Source organism: Oryctolagus cuniculus, chromosome 13 (assembly GCF_051225735.1).
Source record: "Oryctolagus cuniculus isolate XC-2025 breed Fujian yellow rabbit chromosome 13, ASM5122573v1, whole genome shotgun sequence".
NCBI classification, from domain to species: Eukaryota; Metazoa; Chordata; class Mammalia; order Lagomorpha; family Leporidae; genus Oryctolagus; species Oryctolagus cuniculus.
The window spans coordinates 60,037,472-60,060,429 of NC_142879.1; the positions used below are offsets into that span (position 1 = coordinate 60,037,472).

Genomic DNA, 22,958 nt, shown 5'->3' on the forward strand with positions numbered 1-22,958 from the left:
AGCATCTCATAGGATGCCACTTTGATTCCTGGCTGCTCCACTTCTGATCCAGCTCTCTGCTATGGCCTGGGAAAGCAGTGGAAGACAGCCCAAGTCCTTGGTATGTGCACCCATGTGGCAGACCTGCAAGAAGCTCCTCGCTCCTGGGTTAGGCCTGGCCCAGCCCTGGCCATTGCAGCCATGTGAGGAGTGAACCAGCAGACAGGAGATCTCTCTCTCTCTCTCTGTCTCTCCCTCTCTCTCTGTAACATTGCCTTTGAAATAAACTAAACAAATAAATCTTTTTATAAAACCAAGATTAGTAGACTTTCTAAAGAGGTATCCATGCAAGTTCCTTAAATTCAGGGACTATACTTATTCAAACCTTATCCTCAACAAATGCCTGGCACAAAAATATCACTAAGTGAATAGCACAAGAATTAATGGAATTAATACCCATAAGGTAGCACAGCAGAGAGCAATGACATCTTCCTAACAGTGTGACCTGTGACAAGCTGCTTAAACACTTAGTAGCTTAGTTTCTCTGTCGTAAAATAAGGATGAGAGTACTTAATACAACATTAAATTGTTATTAGATTAAATGAGCTAATCTTTGTAAAGCACTGGGACAATACCTGGGCCAGTATCACTTATAATAACCGCTGTATAAGTACTTGGTAATAAACCTAGGAACTTGTAACTGGGACAGTGTTTTCTGCCTTTTGAGGATTGAAGTTCATATATGATTGATCATAATCATCATATTCCCCTGTCAGCTCTAATACTGTGTTCTCCAAGCAGGTAATTATCACATAGAAATCACAAAGTATCTTCAGAATGATTTTTAATGATATGAAATATTTAAAAGTTATGAGTGCTTTCCACATAAATAACATGATTTGCACTGCTCTCATCAAGGTATGACCTAGGGATTAGAAGGTTTTGCTCCCCACTCTCCTGCTAAGCACCTCTTGTATCCCAGGCCTTCAAAAATGTGACCTTCACCCAAGAGAATGGTGTGAATTCATTGTCATGTTATTAAAGAACTATATCTCTCCAAATTTTAAGCAACCTGCAGTTCATCTGATAGTTACTCATTATCGTTTTTGAGATTTTTTTTTTCTTATTTTAGAAACCCAGAAATGAATCCAAGCATATGCAACCAACTTGTATTTGACAAAGGAGTTACATTCAATCCCTGGAACAAGGACAGTCTCTTCAACAAATGGTGCTGGGAAAACTGGATTTCCATGTGCAGTAGCATGAAACAGGATCCCTACTTTACACCTTACACAAAAATCCACTCAACATGGATTAAAGATCTAAATCTATGACCTGACACCATCAGATTATCAGAGAACATTGGGGAAACAGGCACTGGCACAGGCAAAGAGTTCTTAGTAAAGACCCCAGAGGCACAGGCAGTCAAAGCCAAAATTAACAAATGGAATTACATCAAATTGAGAAGCTTCCATACTGCAAAAGAAATACTCAGGAAAGTGAAGAGGCAACTTACAGAATGGGAGAAATTATTTGCAAACTATGCAAATGATAAAGGATTAATTACCAGAATATACAAAGAGATCAAGAAACTCCACAACAAAACAAACAACCCAGTTTATTAGATGGGCAAAGAACTTAAACAGGCATTTATCAAAAGAGGAACTCCAAATGGTCAAAAGACACATGAAAAAATGTTCAGGATCACTTGCCATCAGGGAAATGCAAATCAAAACCACAATGAGGTTTCACCTCAACCCAGTTAGAATGGCTTTCATACAGAAAACAAAAGATGTTGGTGAGGATGTGGAGAAAAAGGTACCCTAACCCACTGTTGGTGGGAATGGAAACTGGTAAAGCCACTATGGAAGACAGCATGGAGATACCTCAGAAATCTGAATATAGACCTACTGTATGACCCAGCCATCCCACTCCGAAAATTTATCCAAGGGAAATGAAATCAGTAAATACAAGTATTTATTACTCCCATGTTTGTTGCAGCTCAATTCACAATAGCTAAGATATGGAATCAACTTAAATGCCCATCAATCAAAGACTGGATAAAGAAATCATTAGGTATGTACACGCTGGAATCCACACAGTAGTAAAAAAAATATGAAATCTGGTCATTTGCAATAAAATGGATGAATCTGGAAAACATCATACTTAGTGAAATAAGCCAGTCCTATTGGGACAAATACCATATGTTCTCCCTGATATGTGAGAAGTAATAGAACACCTAAAATGAAATCTGCATAAATGAAATTGACACTTCAAGAAGGAATGACTTGAGCTGCCCTTGTCTTGAATGTTAAGGACTAATTTCTCTTTTGTGTGTGTGTTTGTTATTTGTTTTTCTCCATTCTATTTGTTGCACTTTTACTTAACATAATTAATCATACGTGTATAAAGTCAATTGAAGATGGATCTCAGTCAAAACTAATAGTGGGAATAAGAGAGGAAGGAAGATGTTTGTAGCTGTAAAGCTGTATAGTTTTGCATACATTCCTATGGCCTTATTTCTAAGGGTACCATTTAAAAACTTGTCATGGGACTCCAAATCCCATTAAGTTAGGTGGTAAAAATGCTATCAAGTGTTAAAGTGAACATATAGATAGGATTAAGTGTTAAAGTGATCACATAAATAGGAGCAATTGCCTTGTAATAATGATACATAAAATTAAAAAGGAGAGACTGTTCCAATATGGGAAGCAGTCCATTCAGCATAAGTAACACTCTAACCTCAGAATCAGCCCTTAAGCCTTCCTGGTCTGGCTGTAAATCCTGTGAGAGCATTTAAGTCATGGAAGGCCAAGAAACTGTGGCAAAAAATGTTCCTCATCAAGGATCTCTATGAGTGAGACCCCAGCAGAAAGAAATGGCCAGCAAAGAAGGATGTACTTTTCTCTAAAGGGAGGAGAGAACTTCCACTTTGCTTAAGGCCTTGTCTAAATACTGACAGAGTTTGTGGCTTCAAAAGCCTTCCATAGCCTTGGCATCTCAAGTCAAGAGCCTTGGGTGGTCACTGACATCATATATATGAGTGTTAATTGTTAAATTAACAGCAGGTTCTACACTAACTCTCCATACAGAACCTCTGTCCTCAATGAGTCGTATTATGAGAATTAACTGTAAAACTCGTTCTCAAACAGGTTTTTTTTGGGGTGTGTGTGTGTGTGTGTGTGTGTTGTACAAATTGTTGAATTTAATATGTATGCCTCTATCATTAACAAATATAGATGCCCCCCCCATTTGTCAGTAGTTGCAGAGGTTTTATGGATTTATCAGTTAACTTAATTAGGCCTCTATTTATGATCATTTAGATGATTTCCAGTTGTGTACATTGCTAATGTCCCTGAATACACAGAGGCATATTTGTGAGCAAACTTCCAGGTAAATTACTAGCAGAATTGTCAGCTCAAAGCGTATATACATGAACTATCTACAAAAAGTTCATAGAAAATGCATATTATGAAAAAACTCTGCATGGATGTCAAAATTTTGCACTTGAAGGTATTATTTACATTTTTGAAGTAATCTAGTACTTAAAAATTTGATAAGTATTGCAAAATCTCTCTAAAGTTGTTGAGTGTTGAGTCAATTCAAATAGCCCACATGAGTTCTCCAGGAAATAATTTTACCTTCTGTCCTGGAATATATACATGACAGGCTAAAGTGATGACCTTACTTCTCCTAGCTCTCTGTTACTCAATAGTTCTCATTTTCAGACTGTACAGCAGATGTAGAATATCAACAAAAATGATCTTTATGTTTGCTTTTAAAATGGAAATTACTCATTTTAAAAGAGCCATTCAACTTTTTACTATATATTCCACTTTTTTCATTCTACAGTTAAGAATACACAAATACTTAGATTGAAGGAATAGGTTAATTTTTTTGTATTCATATGGGAACAAATTTTATGAACTTACCGTCAGCATATCATCACATTTCATATCTGGGGTATCACCATCTTCACTTTTATTGTAGAATTTTCGGAAAAAATTGAATGCCACCACCGTATATAGGTAAACAACAACAGCTAATAAGCCAACAGTTAATACAAGCTGGAAAGCAATGTGACATCAAACACATAATTAGAAATAAAGGACATATGATTGAGATATTTGACATTAGTATGGGAGAGTGTGTGATAGTGAGAACAAGGCTGCATCTACTGACTAGAAGCTAATGGATTATATAACCTCATTATTTCCTACTGTTCTTAACCCGCCCAGGGATAAATTTAATATTCTATTAATTTTATCAAGTTGTCAGACTATTTCTTGCAAAACAACTACTCAATAAATTGATAAATGCATAGTGTAGAATATAAATGAATTGTTATAAAGACTCATCTCTAGACTGAATTAACAATATTAACAAACCACTCAAAATATTCATTTTTATATTATCTAAATACTTGGTGGTAGATACTACATGAAGTACTTTCCTTAAAATTATTTATTTTAGAGGAATAGAGTGAGGGAGACAGGGGAGCAGAGAGAGAGATCTCCCATCTTCTGGTTTAATCCACAAATTCCTGCAATAGCTTGGTCTGGGCTAGGCAGAAGCTGGGAGCCAGAACTCAATCTGGATCTTCCATGTGGGTTGCAAGGATTCAGCTACTTGAGACATCAACTGCTGCCACGTACAATATGCTTACCATCAGGCAGTTGAAACCTCAAGTGTACAAAAACTAGAACCCACACACTCTGGTATGAGAATGATTTGCAGGCATCCCAAGCAGTGCCTTAAATGTGAGGCCAAATGCCCACCCTATGAGGTCTATTTTCTGTAAATAATTTACATTCATCATATAACTCATATCAATTTTTTATGGTAGTAAGTAGGTTCATAAATCATTTTTTCTTTTCAACCACATCCTAGAACTAGACAGAAGTTTGTACTACTTTTGAAACCTGGGAACACACAATTTTTCAGACATGTAATCTAAATATTTGCAAACATAAAACTGAGAAGACTTGCTTTGTATACATAAAACAATGATTAGAGTGAAAAACATCAAGCTAATACCAACAATATTTCTGAAGACGAGTTTTCTCAATGTATAATTAAATGTGACAATTTGAAAGGTCTTCTCTTAGTTTTATATATTAAATTTTAATTTCAAGCTCTAACTATTTTTATATACAGACATACGTGGTAATTCAAAATGGTCATGGATAATGAAATTAAAAGGCACATTTTTGGTGCAAAAATTTTTTTGAAATCCATACATAGCTTTTTTATAATATGCATTTCCATGAACTTTTTGAAGACTCCTCATACACATGTATTTCAAAATTTCTGGCACCAAAATAAATTTATATTTATATTATATTTCCCATGAACTTTTACAAGACCATATTTGATAGACTATGTATATGATATGTTAAAAATTCAACCTTTACCAAGTTGCTGAAATATATTTCTGGTTATATCACAGAAATTTTAAGCATATTAAAATGCATTATTTTTACATGAGTTTTTTCTAAACCACACACGCCTATGTCCTTGACAGCAACTGTATATACCTATTGTCTTGATAAATCACTTTACAATTCTCTGGAGAAACATGTTATCATAATAGAGGGATCAATCAATTTCTATAAATTAAGTGTAATGCCACTACATTTCTGCATGTTTGAGGACTAGAAAGCTCTCTCTATTTCTGTAAATGATAATTTTATGCTTCAAAAAGAAAAGCTCAGAAATTGATTAAAAGTAGTGCCAGACTTGGTATGTAGAATCACACAATAGATTCAGCCTCTCCAGTCCTTTACATATACCAGGAGCTCACACACAATATACCAATGGACTGATGAAAGAGCACAGAAGACTTTCGTCATGCCTTTCATAGTCACAGTAAGAACCAAGAGTTGTAAGTAGGAACCATGTGCCAGAATTTAGAAACTGCTAATTGTCATAAAGTGAATTTTACTTTGAACACAATTCAAGTTTTCTGGAGTGGTGTTATTTAAACCGTGTTGGACTGAAAGACTCTGACAAAGAAGGTCTTTGTGTATCCAAATAACTAACAGATGGTGTTACCACCCAGCAGACACAAAAATTGCAAATGAACTAATAAATGTAGGCTTCCTAGGTATGACAAGTTTTAACATTATAATGGGGTTCTGTCAGAATTTAAGTTGATTACCTGGATCTAGACTGTTTTCCTTCAATCAGTATGACCTGGTCAAATATGAAACCTCTTACTTTTTGTCACTTATTTAAAAGTAGAGAAAAGAGTACCTTAATATCCAGTTTTAAAAATATCACAAGTTGAATTGTAGTATCTTACATTTTACTGCTAATAACTGTGTAATACTACTTCAAGGTGACACAACTTATTTTGGCTTCCCATTGTGTCAAATGGGGCCAACACTGTACTGGGAACAATATAATAACTAATTTTCTGAGTGCCTAATTTTTGCCAGAGGCTATTACTTTTCATAAAAATATGATAAGGTAAACATTTTTACTATTTTCATTTCAAGAAACACTGACATCGGGATTTAGAAAGTTTAATTAATTTATCCAAGGTCACACAACTTCTTGGTCAAGCCAAGAAACTCCAGGAGAATCTAAAACCACTGATTCCTGTGGTTTAGAAGGAAAAAGGTGCAGACCTCCTTTTCAAATGCAATCTTTAAAACTGTACGTTGATATTTGAGGGTTGGTTTTATTTGGGTTGGCTGTATTTGTTCTTTTTTAGCTTCTGTAATGGGGGAAAAAGACAAATGTTTACCTGTTTGCCATTGTGAGTTACTGATGACAAGATGGTTCTTAACGTTTTGAATCCCATAGCGATGTCAAGAAGATGTGCAGCAAAAAAAAAGTTGTTATAGTGTCCAAGAATGGACATGGTCATATACCAGGCCAGGTAGAGGAAGGACTATGGAGACAAAACAGGAGGACAGCACATCAAATCACAGAACACATGCCTACCATCAAAAATTGCTCTGGTTTCACTCTATTATAACCACTCCATAAACTTACAAATCTAATTAGGATGTGTATTTGTCTGTTCTTTGAGTATATTTTTATTTAGTTTGCTCTAAAAGGTTTGATACTACTTCTTCCTTTAAAGCAGAGTGACTTCACAGCTGAAATAATGTGTTAGATGAACTAAGGGAGATATGTGCTCAAGGTACTTCAGAATAACAAAGAAAATTTTTAAAAAGTAGATTTTTGTGTATTATCAGGTTGCAGTTCACTGAACACCAACGATGTTTGGATCTTCTGCATGAATGTGATTTCATCAGTACAAAGCACTGGAAGTCAGAAACATAGGCCAGGTGAATGGAATTAGAAACAGCACCACATCTGGGTGTGTGTTCCTATCCAGGTGTGTGTTCCTATACCACAGAGAGAATAGTAGTAAAGGTGTTCAAGGAATTGGTAATTGAGTGTCTCATCACTTATATACTTGACCTATTCCAACAAAATTTTGTGTTCAGGGGGAAAAAAAGGAGATGTATTTATCCCCCAGAGAGAAAAATTTGTTGACTTCTACTTGACAGTAGAGTTCCTCAACCTTATAGCTATTAATATTTTAGACCAGATAACTCTTTGTTGGGGGGTGCTGCCTGCACACTATAAGATGCTTGCTCAGCAGCATCCATCAGCCACCAACAGCATTATCATGTGCTACTTGCAACAACAAAAGATGTCTCCAGACAATGACAAAGGTTATGTGGAGGGGGTGGAGGAGGTGGGGGGTGGGAGCAGAATTGCCTGATTGAGAATCCTTGTTCTACAGTCAACCAAAGAACAAACCAACATTCCCTTCCCCATTGGACAAGGGATGGGATTTGGTGGGGAGTAGTGGAGGAGAGGGAAGACAATGAATTTGCCATGGGACATTCAGATGATGGCATCTAGCAAGATGTTGAGAAATGCAAACGCTGACGAGATAAGACATGTTTGTGAGCCCAAGATGAGCAAGACCTGCTGACAAGCTAAGCCAAGGGTGCATCCACAGATTGCACATAAATGCTTCCTAGTTAAACTTGAGTATAGCATAAAACCAAACATTTTAGCATTAGTATGTCCCAGATATTTCATGGGGCATGCTTATACTAAAATTATTTATTGTGGCTCTATGAAACCTCAGTTCAACTAGGAATAATATATTTCATCTGGTCACCCTGTTTCAGAGAGAAACTGTACTATTGAAGACTGAGTATGTGCTGAGAGATGACAGGCCAAACAGAAGCCATGAAACTGCAGGTGGATGAAAACCGAGTAAGTTATTGGAAAGATGCCTGAAGTTGATTCTTCAGGATCTCTCCATGTCCAAATTCTCTGCAACACAGGAAAAGTGCACAGAAGGTGAACTTCATGGACATGCTAAACCTGGGCAAAAGTGGGCCTGCAAGGATTGTGGTGTGCAGGATGGTCATTAGCAGGAAGAAGCCAATGTGGATGGGTTACTTTGAAAGGAGACAACCAACTGGAGCCACGGCTAAGACTGGTTCCTTTTTGTTCAGGAGATTTGTTTCCATTATTAGACAACAGGTTAGTTGCAAAATAGAGTCCTAACAGTGTTTGGCTCTAAAATATACTGACAAGACATGAGTTTGAGCCATTAGGGAGGGTCCTTTAAGATACTCAATGTTCTGGGCTCATGACAGAGTGAGGCAGGTAGGAGACAGAGTAGAATTTGCAAAGTGTCAAAGGTTTTTAAATAGAAGAATGGCACTAAAGTTCACCATACAGTCAGTGTGAAAATTAAAGAATGAAATCTTCAGAGAGTTGTTAGCTTTAAGTAATACGAGAGGTATTCAAAAAGTTTGTGAAAAATGCATATTACAAAAATTACAAATGTTTGCATTTCAAACATTTCGCATGAAAATAATTTGTCTTTCAATTCCAATTTCCATGAACTTTTTGAAGTACCTTCACATACATACTTGAACATTGTTTTTATTTTCTAGAGGTTCTTTGATAAAAAGAAGGCTCAATCAAGAAAAAAAATATCTAAAGTACTGAATATGAGTGAAATATAATTTAAAAAATTATTTACAAATTTCTTTAAAAAATCTATAAACTTTGAAGTATGCCATTGCTCAAGAAAAATGAATAAAAACGCACAAGATTTTGCATTGGCATTTTTTGTCGTATAAACATATGCTCGTTTTACTCTTTCAGCTTTTGAAAGAAATGGGTTGAGAGATGGGCCGATTAATCTTACTCTTCTATGGGTCTCTCTCAGATAAGTTTATATTAAATGAACTGATATTTGAGTAACTTTTTAGTTAGCTGTCCTTCTATCCACAGAAATCCAACAGATTCTTCTAATCCAAGTGTATTTTCTTTTGTGGTAATAAAGTAGACTTACATTATCAGTGAAAACAACTCCTAGTTTCCACATCTGATATTTCACATCAATAGAGTTTAATCTGGAATAACAAAAGAAAAAAAGAGAGAGAGAGAAATTTGTAGACATGCACACATCAAAGGCTGTTGGCATTCATTTTCTATGCGGTAAGACTGGACACCTTCCCAGGAGACTAGTTCTATAACTATAAGAACATACATCCTCCTTTCTCTTTATACATTCTGATTAACAAAAGAAAAATGCTGATCCTTGTGACTAATCAGAATTTTTGTTCAACTCAACAGATGCATATTGCTTGCTTAAGAATTCCAGGGACTGACTCCGGGGAAATGGCTGGAATCACAAGAACTAATGATCACCTATGATCTATGATCAGGAACTATGACCACCAGCTTTAAACAGTCATCTGATATTGGAAATCTGCTTCACAATCAGCTAAACTCACTGTCTCCTCTACCTTCCCTCCAACTCCCAGCCATCTTTTAGAAATGCTCTTGATACCTAGCAAGGTGGCAGAAGCATTTTGAGTCAGTTTCCCTTTCCCCCAAAATTACTAGCCTTTAAAATAAACCTTTTTTCTTGCCTTTACTCTTGTCTTCACTAGATTGGCTGTTCAGCTCCAGCAACCTGGGATTAATATTTTTTCTACATTAATTCCACAGCTGGTGCTGGGGAAGAAACTGAGAGTTTGCTCTGACAACATATTCCAGAGTTTTGAGATGATTTTTAGAGGGATTTGGAAAATGAAATAAAACACTGTAACTTTTGTCATCTGTTATTTAAGAATAGTCCTTTGTTTTTTACTTTTCCCTTTCCCACATTACGTATAAGTGAAAATCACTACCATATAATGACATTTACTCCTGGAAACTGTCCTAAATTAACCAACGTATGTACATGATAAGTTTCCTCAATAATATTCATTATATCTTTGTAATTGCATTCCAACATAATAATTTTCTGGTTTAACTAATAATAAAGACTTGCATAAATATATGTATTTATTCTGCAACTATAATTATTCTATCAATGAAAGGGCTTTTTCATTTTATTTTTATATCCTTTTATTTTCAGAAAACTCATTTGCTCTGTTTTTTTTTTTTTTTTTTCATCCAAGCAGGAATTTAATCCTTCCCTTTGGTTCTCACAGCATTTTGTAGACACTCTCCTTCACTATCATTTCCCACCGGATCTGTAGTTGAGGTGTTAGGATATGAATGCATGCGTCCACATAGCTCTCTCACCAGCCTGTGAACTCCTTTGTGCCAAGGATACTATCTCTCACAACATTAAGTGTATCTCAATAAATATATATTGAATGAATAAATCTTACTATAAATATTCATGACCTTTTCATATTAAAATGCAAATTCTTATTCTCATTTTTCAGACTGTGCCATTGATTTATGAGTTAGAAATGATGATAATATTGTCAGCCTTTCCAGTATGCTATTTCCAGGAATTTGATACAATAGAATAACTAGTAATATGAGGGGCTGCACTGTGTCATAACCGGTAAAACTGCTGCCCACAGTGCCAGCATCCCATATGGGCACTGGTTCAAGTCCTAGCTGCTCCACTTCCAATCCAGCTCTCTGCTATGGCCTGGGAAACCAGTAGATGACAACCCAAGTCCTTGGGTCTCTGCACCTATGTGAGAGAGCCAGGAGAAGTTCCTGGCTTCAGATCAGCCCAGGTCTGGGTGTTGGGGCCATTTGGGGAGTGAACCAGCAGATAGAAGATCTCTCTCTCTCTCTCTCTCTTTGCCTCTGCCTCTCTGTAACTCTGCCTTTCAAATAAATAAATAATCTAAAAATATTGGATATGTGTATACTTCAAACTGTTTATGGAAAATGGATTTAAAAAATAAATATTTTGGTGAAGAAAAGTTTTAAAATTCATGAAATATATGGGTATAGTATAATCACTGTGTTATATTCCAAAGGGTCTCTAGACTTAATACTTTAGTATTTAATTGATTCTCTAATTGTTCTTTTAATTAGGTCAATCTTAAATTGCAAGTGCTAGGATAAGCAGTTGCTAATCGAAATTAATTTCCTGGGAAGTTTTTCATCTAAGGATTAAATTTTCATACGTCAGCTCAGGATTTTTTTTTTAAGTAAATAAAGTTGCCTTGAGGTATAATTAATTTTATTCTTACAGGAAACTACTGAAAAATTCCATGAATTCTAACAATAGGTTCCAATATAAGAATAATTTTTTTTTCTAAAAAAAAAAGGAAGAGTTGAAAAAAATAAACAGGGCAATATGAATGATAGTCTAATTATTTTCCATGAAAGCAACCTAAAGCAAAATAAAAACACTAATAAATGCCACATTCATTTCTTGATACTCTGGTAGGGGTCAAACTTACAAATATTTATTATGGAAAACATTAGAAAATTTCCCCAATTTAAAAATTGTTCAAAGTAAAACACAATCTAAAACATTCCTTCCATTTCTTCAGACTTTTCCTAGAGTCATAAGCATGACGACAGAAAATGCACAATTCAGTAAAACTATGTAATTCTGTATTGCTAATCAAGGATCTGAAAGTGTTCATGGAACTTAGCCTGCTTCATCTCCTATACAGTGACACAGTCTTTAAATGCCACATTTGTTTTTCCAAAGTACCTGTCATTATTTCCTATCTAGTTACCTACCAACTAAATGTACATTATTTTGAAAGGCCAAAGTAGTTCTAACAAGTTTTCAGATACATAAAATGTTATGATCAATGAGATACACCAGTCAAAATATCTTTTAAATGTTGTTAATATATTTCCTTAAGACAAAAGAGCACTGTGCTACACAACCATAAATATGCATATTTTTGAAGTAATCATCACATCCCTAATTGACGGAGACCATAAATACACAGATAAAGGCTGACATGTTTTTATGGAAAAGTAACATAAATACATTTTTTCCAAAATCACTGAGTGGTTACAATAATTACATTTTTCAAAGCATGTCTGCTTTACATTTATTCCAGAAATATGTATGTCTACTTGTCCTATGCATAAATAAGTGTGAGAGATTTGACCTCAGGTTAGTTCAATTCAACAGATTTACTTATTTACTTCCTTCCAGTCATAATACTACTCCATGTAAGTACTCTAAGTGGTGCTTTATTTTTAAAATAAATTTTCCACGCAATAATGTGATAGTAAAATATTTTTGGCTTACTAAGTCTCTGCTACTTAAAATAATAATTATATTCATAGGATATCAACTTTAAACATTTTTAATAGAAGTGCTACATAGTTTCCTTTTTTCAATGCATAAAAGTTAACTTTTTTCAAATAAGAAGCGTCAGCAAACAGTTTCATATTGTGCTTTTGCTTATGTTTTACTTTGACCTAAGGGGCATTTAAGGACAGAAAAGGGAAATTAAAATCAAGAATGAGAACATTCCTTACTTTCTCTGCTGTATGTAAGTAACAAAAAGGCATTTTCAAGCATTAATAGAAAAAATCTAAAGACTGCATAGCTCCAACACCCAGACTGTGAAAGCAGGTCTTTTGTACACAGGCTGCTCTCCTCAACTGCTTACTCCCCTGGCTCAAGAAAAGGAAATCACTGCACTAGGAAGTTCAGAAATGCATTAATTTCAAGGCAAATCTGTAGGACACAGCAGACGTAACACTCACACAGCTGATAAAGAGCTGTCTTTCTTTGGTTTCTTCTTTTCTCTGGCATCACTGAAGTCCAGCGCTGCTTTGTCCATGCCCAGTAACTCACTGATTCTATCTCTGCCATAGAACTCTCCATATTTATCCATAACCTGGGGGTCAGGGGAAAAGAATTTTGTTGGCTTCAACCATAAAGTCACATCATTTATGTGGTGATACACATCTGATTATTATAAACAAACATGCAATTATTTTTACACTTATAGTTTATTTGCATAAAGATCACTCGCAAATCTAGTTTCTAACTCATCTTCTGTGATCACACTGCTTAAGATCTATTTTATTTGAAAGTCAGGGAGACAGAGACAGACAGAGATCTTTTATCATGGATTGCTCCTCGAATGCCTGCAATAGCCTAGACCTGGGCCAGGCCAAGGCCAGGAGCCTTGAATTCAATCCTTGTCTCCCACATGAGTGGCAGAGACACAATTTGTTGAGCTGCTACTTCCCAGTGTGCAGCATCAGCAGAAAGCTGGGAATGAAAGTGGCATCGGAATTCAAACCCACTGACTAGCATATGGGATGCAGGTATGCAGGGGTCCCAAGTGATGTCTTAACCACTGAGTGCAATGCCCACCCTTGGTTTTTTAAATAATAACTAAGGAATAAGATTTCTCATTCAGAAGAGGGGAGTAAACAAAGAATCATGCTGGACTGAAATAAAAGGGTAAGTGGGAGGAAATAGAAAGTGACCTCTTAGAAATTCAGATTTTGCTCCAGGAATTATGCTTTATTCCATGTGACTATCACAAACTATGAAAGCTTCATATTGTGTGTGTCCCATTCTATACACAAAGAAACTGTTTTAGAAAACCTAAGTAAGCTGTTCAAGGTTGCTAAACTTAACAAGAGATGAGGTCAGGCTATCTGGCAATGCCTATGTCCCCATCCGAGGGTCTTCTGCTTAGACCCCTGAATGCCACAAGACAGGACATCACAGGACTGGCCTCTGCTCCATGGTATTGATTTCAGTCATGCAAATCTGTAATCACAATCTTCCATCTTTCCGCTTTACTCACCTTAATTGAGTCTAGCAATTCTTCAATTAACACCTGGTCTTGCAGACCTGCTACCATTCATCCCTGTCCTCATGTCCTCATTTTAGTTCTTTTCTAGTATGAATGGCATGTCCATCATTAGAATCATTTCTTAACAACCCCTCATGCTTCACTGTCCATCTCTCTTATATTTGCCCGGCCTACTCATTTGTCATGTTTTACGATCAGTGCTTTGATGTGATTCACAAGGCAGCCTTGAGCTCAGGACATCCATCCTGTGAGACAGCTCCTCTTATCCTAAAGTTCACATACCACAGGAGTCCCACACAATGAAAATGGAGGGATCAGGAAAGTAATGAAAGAAAAGCAAGAGGAGAGAAAAAGGGAAAAAAGAAGTTAAAAACAAGGGATAGGGTTAGCACTGTGGTGGCTGCAATGCCAGCACCCCATATGGGTGGCAGTTTGAGTCCTGGATGCTCCACTTCTGATCCAGCTCCTTGCTAATGCGCCTGAGAAAGGCATGGAAGATGGCCCAAGTGATTTCACCCTGAACTCACGTGGGAAACCTGAAAGAAGCTCCTGGCTTCATCCTGGCCCAGCCTTGGCTGTTGAGGCCATTTGGGGAGAGAACCAGCAGATGGAAGATCTTTCTCTCTGTCTCTCTATATATAACTCTGCCTTTCAGATAAGTAAACAAATCTTTGTTTAAAAACAGAAAAGCAAGGGATGAGGCAAGTAGGAGAGGCAGGAGGGGAAGATACAGAATGAGAGAATAAAAGATTAGATGAAAAAATAAATAGATAAATGGAAAAAATTGCTGCTCCACTTCTGATATTACTTTATTATAAATATATAATCACTTATATCTTTATTCCATTAAATAATCAATAGGAATACAATATCAAGATTATCTATTTAGAATTGTCTTATAATAATTCCTTCCAAGATGTTGTCTAATTTGGGTATATTCCTATGCACTAGCACAATGCTACTCAAAATGCAGGTCACAAGAAGATAGAAAAATGTACACCCTTCCCAAAACAATCAACACATTTATTACTTCTTTTACTTCTAAAGGGTTAGACACATACACAAGCAGGGCCTTCAAATGTCCATGGAAGATGCAAATTATTTTTTAATTACATTTTTCAATATTTCTGAATACTCCTTCTTTATGTGTATATAAGTAAAATCATTGTACTTAACAACACAGCTTTAAACTCTTGTTGTAAGCTCTGTATCTCTCACCAGACTGATGACAAAGCATTTTTGTCAGCCAGTGGCCAACTACTTTTTGGAACCAAAGGGAAAAATGTACATTTTATTCATCAGGTCATTCACTCTGGATGGAATATATTGGCACTAAAATTCACTGTGAAATGGCGTGCAGATCAAATCAGTTTGGCAATTAAACTGCTCAAGGAATAAGTAAGGGGCTACACAATAATGACGACAGCATTTTACAATATACGGGCATTGTCATAGGCATGAATTCAAGCAAAATGGGATCCACATTAAAATGCTATGAAGCAAGTATGGTAGAGTTAGTCTTCAACATTCAGGTCTGAGCTCTCAAAAGCAGAGCTTTAGTAGGTGACATAGTTGATGGCTGAATTTCTTTTTATGTTCTTTCTATCATTTGTTGATGGAGTTACCATCAGAAAAATAAAACTTAAAAAACTTTAAAGTTCCATAAAGTAAATAAAATCCAGCCTTTGTCATATAATCTTTCCAGTACTAGTCATTTATCAACTGTCTTATCAGAGAACAGCCTCTAGCCAACTAAGGTTATTCAAATACTATCAAAGAGAATTCTTACCGATTCTTAATATTACAAACTGAATTAGAGAAAGGAGTAGCTGTGGCAATGCTATGAATTTTGGAGCTGCTGAGTCTGGATTATTTTATGTGCTAGTCTTGAAATTCTATTCAATTTTGTTGCTCTTTTGAAATGACATTAACAAACAGATAAAGTGCACCTCAATACCTCATTCTACATCTAAAGAACATTAAACTCAGATTTGAATTGCATCTTCAGAAAAAATAGAGAATCTATTCCATCTAAGAAGTATTACCTTTCTTTTAACAAATTTGTCCCAGTAATTGTTAGGAAATGACCTAAAAGATACAAAAGCATAGACATAAGACATTATTTTTCAAAAAGATAAATAATAACAATTCATGAGGAAACAAAGAATAATTAAAATAATATGTAAACACACACCCTGCCACACACACATTAAAGTACAATGAATTAATATTATATAATTCTTCTACATCAAATGAATATGAGTATTTTAAATGTTAATATATAAATATATACACATGTAAATCACAAAAAAAGATTATGGGCTCATACTTTAGTGGACAATAATGAGAGCATATTTATTAAAAGTAGTGTTGTTACATTTGTTATTTGTCAAATGTAGATCTGTCAATCATCTTGAAAAATTAAAGTATCTGGAAATCTATCACTTTCCTATGAAGTAAGAAAACAGTCTCATTCCAAACAGCTATGTTCAAAAAACTTTGAGTATGGCACAAAACCATGATTTTGGCATCCAATATACAGAGTTTACTTAAAGGGCCTGACTTGAATTGATCCAATATTCATGAGTAGAATTCTTGAACAAAGCATTAAGCATTTAGAATAAACTTGCACAATGCATAAATAAATCCTCCCTTTTTGAAAATTAAGAACCAACTACAAAGGATAACTTTTTAAGAATAAATTTTAAAAACTAGTCAAAATAAAAAGGCATTTCACGTCTGAGCAGTGCAAGCAATTCAAAAAATATTGTGTAAGTGGTGGGCGTCACAGCACGATGGACTAAGCTGCCACCCGGAACACTCGTATGCTGTATCAGAGTACCTGATTCAAGTCCCAGATACTCCGCACTTTCCATCCAGTTTCCTGCCAATGTGCCTGGGAGGCAGCGGTTGATGACTCAAGAACTTGGGTTCTGGCCACCCATATGGGAGACCTGGATGGCTCCTGGCTTCAGCCAGGTCCAGTTTGTGCTATTGAAGGTATTCTGGGAATAAACCAGTGGATAGAAGATATCTTTTTCTTGTGTTCTCCCTCTCTTTCACTCTACCTTTCAAATAAATAAATCTTTAAAAATATATAGTGTATCAGTAATTCTCTTTATGGTAGAATATTTTGTGATGTATTTTTACCTGGAACAGCAGTTAGTAATTTGGGTCTCAACCTTAAAGGTTAAGTAATTAATGTACTGAAAAAGTATTTGTTTCTCTCTCCTACATTTTATATCATAACATTTAGCTAGTTTATGTCAGACTGTCTGAAGGTACCAGCTGAAATTTCCTAACTCAGATACATTAAAAATATGGAATCCAATATTTCTGTCTTCAATGCTATAACTCTTTCCTTAATGAATAATTTTTGCTTCCTATGCTTTTGGATGAGATAACTCTGCTCTGCAGGTTGCGAGCCTCCTGCTACACACTTCCCTGAACACTGAGTAATGGATGTGAAGTTCCATCAGGGCTTTGGAAATGGACTAAAAGCCATTTTTGATTAAGGAATTCAGAACACAGGGGGCAAAATTGAGGGCATCCATTAGGAGACTGATGGTGCTTAGTCTTTTGATTTTTTTTCTCTGAATATATAACTATTATTCATGTTACTTCTGACAAAGCTGCAGGAACACCTGCATAGTATTTTTTTATGTCTTGAAATTTCTGAGCACAGAAGTGTCTCATGCAATTCTTTACTCACTGTGTGTTGATTACAAGTCTATCCCACTGGCCTTTAATATCATCTTCTGAAGGTTGTTCTGTAATATAAAGCCCATCAAATTCCAATTTTCGTGCTACTTCCTTTTCTCGCTTAAAAATAACCAATGGAACCTATAGGTGAAAAATAAACATGTTAAAATTAGTTTAGATTTATTGGCAGCTCCTATAGTTTCTATTTTTAAAAAACAGCTTTTACAAATAAATATTTCCTATGCATTTCCATGGAGATAAAAATTAAGTGCAAATGAATTAGTTATATTCAGACAGAAAATCACATCTAAAATATTTCAGGAAAAAAACCAAGAAGATAGAATGGATACTATATAATTTGGCCTATGTTTATTAAGCAAATAGTAGCTCTTAGATAATTGTACTAATGAAATAATTCTAAAAAAATAAAGAGAAAAATATTACGCTGGATTGTTTTTCATATATATGTATATGTATATTCTCACCTGAATGGATGCAATAAAATTTAAAACTCTTACTAATGTTCCACAGTCAATGTTACTAACAGATCCAGAGTTTTATTAGAAATATTATTAATAATCTTGTGCTCAGCATGTCCAAATACTCTTCAGAGAAGTTTTAATTTCAACATCAGCAAAAATCTTCATCAGTTTGCCAAAACCATATCCAACCACATCAATTCTCTTTTCATATGGACAGCTTTTATCCAGACAGAGATACACGACAGATGTAAGGCATTCTAAAAGTATCTAGGAAGTTTCATTTTCAAGGTGGGGAAAGAATGGGAAGAATTTCTGAAGAAAACCTCACAGTCTAGCTTTTTATACTGAACCCTGATTATTTCAAAGTCTCCTTGCGGCTTCACAACTGGAGGCAGAAGAGAGTGAAATATGTGCATTAGAGTGAAAAGGTTTCTTGCTAGAGAAAGAATTTTTGCACAGATAATGTTCAGCCCTGAGCACTCAGAGAGACTATCTTTAGTTCTACCCACAAAATTATATTTTTCTCTTGGCACAGCTTTAGGGATACAGATGCATTACTTTCTGAGTGAAGTGTAACAATTGTGAAGCATTTCTACCAAGGATGGCAATAAATGCCCAATAACAGAACAATCAAAATGACTTACAGGTATTTCTTTAAGTCCAGACACACTACAGTATCACCATAAGACAGTGGTTTGGTAAGCTTACTTCTTTGGGCTCAGTTATAGGTGAAATTGTCTACTATGTGCATAATTATCAATATGTTAAAGAAAGCTATCAGGTCATTCCTTTTCCTGGGGGAGCCTGAAACCAAAGACTGGTCAAGGTAGATGTATAAAATTCAGGTTCTCAAGCTCCAGGCCAGGTCAACCTAGAAGGGATATCCCAGATTTAGAGATGGAGGCCTCTGGTTACTCTCTGTGGTGTGTTCATCATAGCCCATCCTGCTTCTTCCCCTTGTCCTCAGGTGTGTTCATGGGACATTCCCAAATAAACACTGTGCATGTAATTTCCATCTTACAAATAGCATCCTTAGAAGCCCAAACTGAATCACACACACTCCCTTCCACCTCCCCCACCCCCAACAGTTGGTATCCTGATGCTTTACTATCTTACTTTTTTTTTTTTTTTTTACAGGCAGAGTAGACAGGGAGAGAGAGAGACAGAGAGAAAGGCCTTCCTTCTGTTGGTTCACCCCCCAAATGGCCGGTACGGCCAGCGCGTTGCACCACTCCAAAGCCAGAAGCCAGGTGCTTCCTCCTGGTCTCCCAAGTGGGTGCAGGGCCCAAGCACTTGGGCCATCCTCCACTGTCCTCCCAGGCCACAGCAGAGAGCTGGACTGGAAGAGGAGCAACCAGGACAGAATCTGGCGCTCCAATTGGGACTAGAACCTGGGGTGCTGGCGCTGCAGGTGGAGGATTAGCCTAGTGAGCCACGGTGCTGGCCTACTATCTTACTTTTAAGCAGTAGTATCCAATGATGCAGAAGAAAGAAATGACTGTGTGGAGAATTGCTAAGATACGCAAAGTGGGCTCCATGTAGCCACTGCTCTCTTCCAGGACATAGTGAACAGCGATGATCCTATGTGAGCTGCTGTCCAGGCTGGTGGTAACTTTGGCATTTTCACTTGTACTTCGAGAGGGGAGCTCCTTTCCTTCAACCACAGAAGAAGTGGAAACCTGATTCAAGCCATTTAAAGTACAGTCAGTTTGCAGCATTTAGGTCATCATCACAAATAAAACAGCTTTTTAAGCCATTAGTTGGATATGAAGTCACTGCATCACGAAAAGACTTAAAAAGCAAAGGCTAAACAGATTACTTTTCAGAAAACAAAAGCAAATAAGGAATACACATTTAAAATGCATTCTCATCCAACCAAGAATATAAGGATTCCAACACATGCAGGAAAAAATTAGATGGCTAAGCTGTCTTCTCAAATTATCCAAAGAATTTCAGGTACTATAAGCATGCCATACCTAGAAGTAGTAAAGAGTAAGATATTCAGCCAAAACTGATGGGAGATACTGAGTAAACTCTCTGCAAAGCAATCACTCTTCAGCTGAGGCATTTCTCACTTTAGTTTTCAGAAACACGTCTATCTTGCCTTCCTAGCTAAAAACCATGTGCCTAGACTTCAGGTATAAGATTTAGATGTGTTCACTAGTAGATAGGTGAAATCTTTATATTCATTTCAGACTACTTGTAGTTGTATACTGGCTATTAAAACACTAATTCGTACGTACCTTATAAAAGAGCAAGATGAAATTGATTGCAAATGCGACAAATAAGGCTAACATTCTCATGTTGTAAAAGTTGCGAGCAAAATAGTTCTGAAGGTGAAAAAAATTATGAAAAGGTCACTGAATCAAGAGACGTGAAATTTGCAGACAATTTCAATAAAGCATTCATTCATTCATCCCTAGCTACTGATTGAGAGCCTACCACATCTTTGGCACCACTCCTGGTGCTGGAGACAACACGGGGAAGGAGGAAATTTCTGTCATCACAGAGGAGACAAATGACAAAGAAGCACACACATAAAACACATAGTTTCAGGGAACGCTAAATTGTTATAAAGGAAATTAATCAGCTCGATGACTTAGGGAGTGGGGGTACTGTTTCAGTAAGTGGCCCATGAGGATTTATTTCAGGAGGGGACATTCAAGCAGAAGCCTGAATGGAATAGAGGAGCAAGTCCAGCCACGCCTGGGGGAAGAGTATTATCAGAAACAGGAGTAGCAAGGGCAGAGGTCCTAGGTTAAGAGTGAGGCTGGTGTGTTTGAGGATGTGGGAAGCAAATGCAGACAAAGGAGAGCAGGAGGGGATGAAGTTAGATAGGTGACCAAGGGTCAGGGTTTTGTAGGCTTCTGATCAAACTTTGTGTTGTTTTTTAAAGTGAATGCCTTAGTTTGTGATATCTTCGGCCACACTACCTGGATGAGGGCTGCCCTCACTACTTTCTGGTTGTGAAATGTGGACAGATGGCTTGGTCCCTCCTACAGCACCACTTTCCTCATCTACAAGGTGGGGATAACAACAGAATCTACCGCACAGGCTTGTTTTGCAGATTAAATGAGTTAATATAGAGAAATATAGCTGTTAATCTTATTATAATAATAATTTCATCTCACACATATAGAATTCAATAACACTGTTATTATTTTATTCTAAGTAGGATTGGAGCTTTTGAAAGACTTAATGGTATTACAGAAAGGTTACCACAGCTACTGTGTGGAAACTAGAAAACAGGGGTCAAGAGTGGAAGCAAGGGGACCAGTTAGAAAGTTCTTTTAGGACCGCACAAAGAGGGGATGTTGAGGGTGATAGCAGAGTTGTGGTGGCAGCCATGGAGATGGCAAAAACTAGAAGGAAGAGTTGAGAATTACTGTTGGATTACATTTCATGTGAGAGAGAAAGAGAGGACTCAAAGATGACAACTTCTGGATTTTAGGGTCTGGTCGGTACAATTTACTGAGCTAGAATAAAAAAGCAGAACAATGTAGAAGAAGAAGTGGGTTTAAGGAAATAAACTATGGCAGAAATCGAGCATTTAACATTAAGGAGGTGATAGCTATAAAGTAACATGCTTTAACATCATGAAGCCATATCAAAATGATAAGACCTCTCATTATCCCCATCCTGTACATTCCCCATCTTGGATGATGTCATTTCCCCACACAGGACTCTTACTGCCACAGCTTGGTGGTCCAGTGCTGGCCAGCACACCCGCACAGGGTCAGCCACATTGTTTCTCTGCAGAAGAGGGAACCAGGTCACACGGGCTGAATTAGCCTGAGTAATCCTGGTTACCTGAGCCAGATAGTCACAAGACTTGGGGACAGGGGACCTGTGGTGGCCTGATAGGACTATGATTAGCCATGTGCATGCAAATTGCTGAGCAGAGAAAGTCAGATTGCAGAGAGAAGCAGGAAAATGGAGTAGCTGTACAGAGACAAAAGAACATGCAAACCCTACAACAGAGAGATGGAAGAAAAACCTCAATTACTTGGCTTATACAACTGTAAGTAAACATATGCTTCAGAAATCCACCATGGCTATTGCAGGGTATTGTGGAGTCCATGTAACTTTTAACCATCTATAACATGGCTACCTCTACAGCCATGGAAATGATGATGGTGTATCAAACTCATGACTACCTGGAGTTATACATAAAACACTTAAGTTCAGTGTACTGTATGCTAAACAAGACAAGGAAGATACAAGATGGTTTAAGAAAACGTAGCTAAAACTACATTAATTAAAACATATTTGTATAAGCTATAAAATATATAATACATAAAATGTGTATATACATGTTTATAAATAAATATTTGGAATACATAATTATCAAGCAGAATCCATTTGTTGAAAATTCAAGTTCTACAGTAACAGAATTTCTTAAACGGTTTATTTTGATCTTCCAAGTACTGCAAAACAATAAATATGACTTTGTCTTTCAAATGGCTTCATTATGAGGGGTGTTGTTCTTAATTTGTAGGTCTGATATTACTGGTCAGTATGTAGGTTGATTCTATGCACTCATTTCCTATACTTTTCTTTCTCTAGAATAGCAATAATGTTATACACACATATTTATATAGGGCCTTTCAACAACAGTTTTAAGACTTCCAATGGAAAACATCAGACTAGTAGTAGTTCTTTACATTGTTTATTTTCCAAATAAAAAGTATATGTATTACTAATCTGGAGAACACTTCAACAAAAT

General features: G+C 36.4%; 1 protein-coding gene across 8 annotated transcripts in view; it reads right to left on the minus strand.

Moving 5' to 3' along the window:
• RYR2 (ryanodine receptor 2) overlaps window positions 1–22,958 on the minus strand; it is a 772,754-nt gene that overhangs the window by 14,203 nt on the left and 735,593 nt on the right. For all 8 annotated transcript variants that reach the window (NM_001082757.1, XM_089311247.1, XM_089311246.1 and 5 more), the window contains 8 exon segments: window positions 3,912–4,046; window positions 6,731–6,877; window positions 9,326–9,386; window positions 12,979–13,112; window positions 16,094–16,136; window positions 17,761–17,891; window positions 19,690–19,911; window positions 20,476–20,562. In NM_001082757.1, the coding sequence (NP_001076226.1) occupies window positions 3,912–4,046; window positions 6,731–6,877; window positions 9,326–9,386; window positions 12,979–13,112; window positions 16,094–16,136; window positions 17,761–17,891; window positions 19,690–19,911; window positions 20,476–20,562 (960 nt within the window).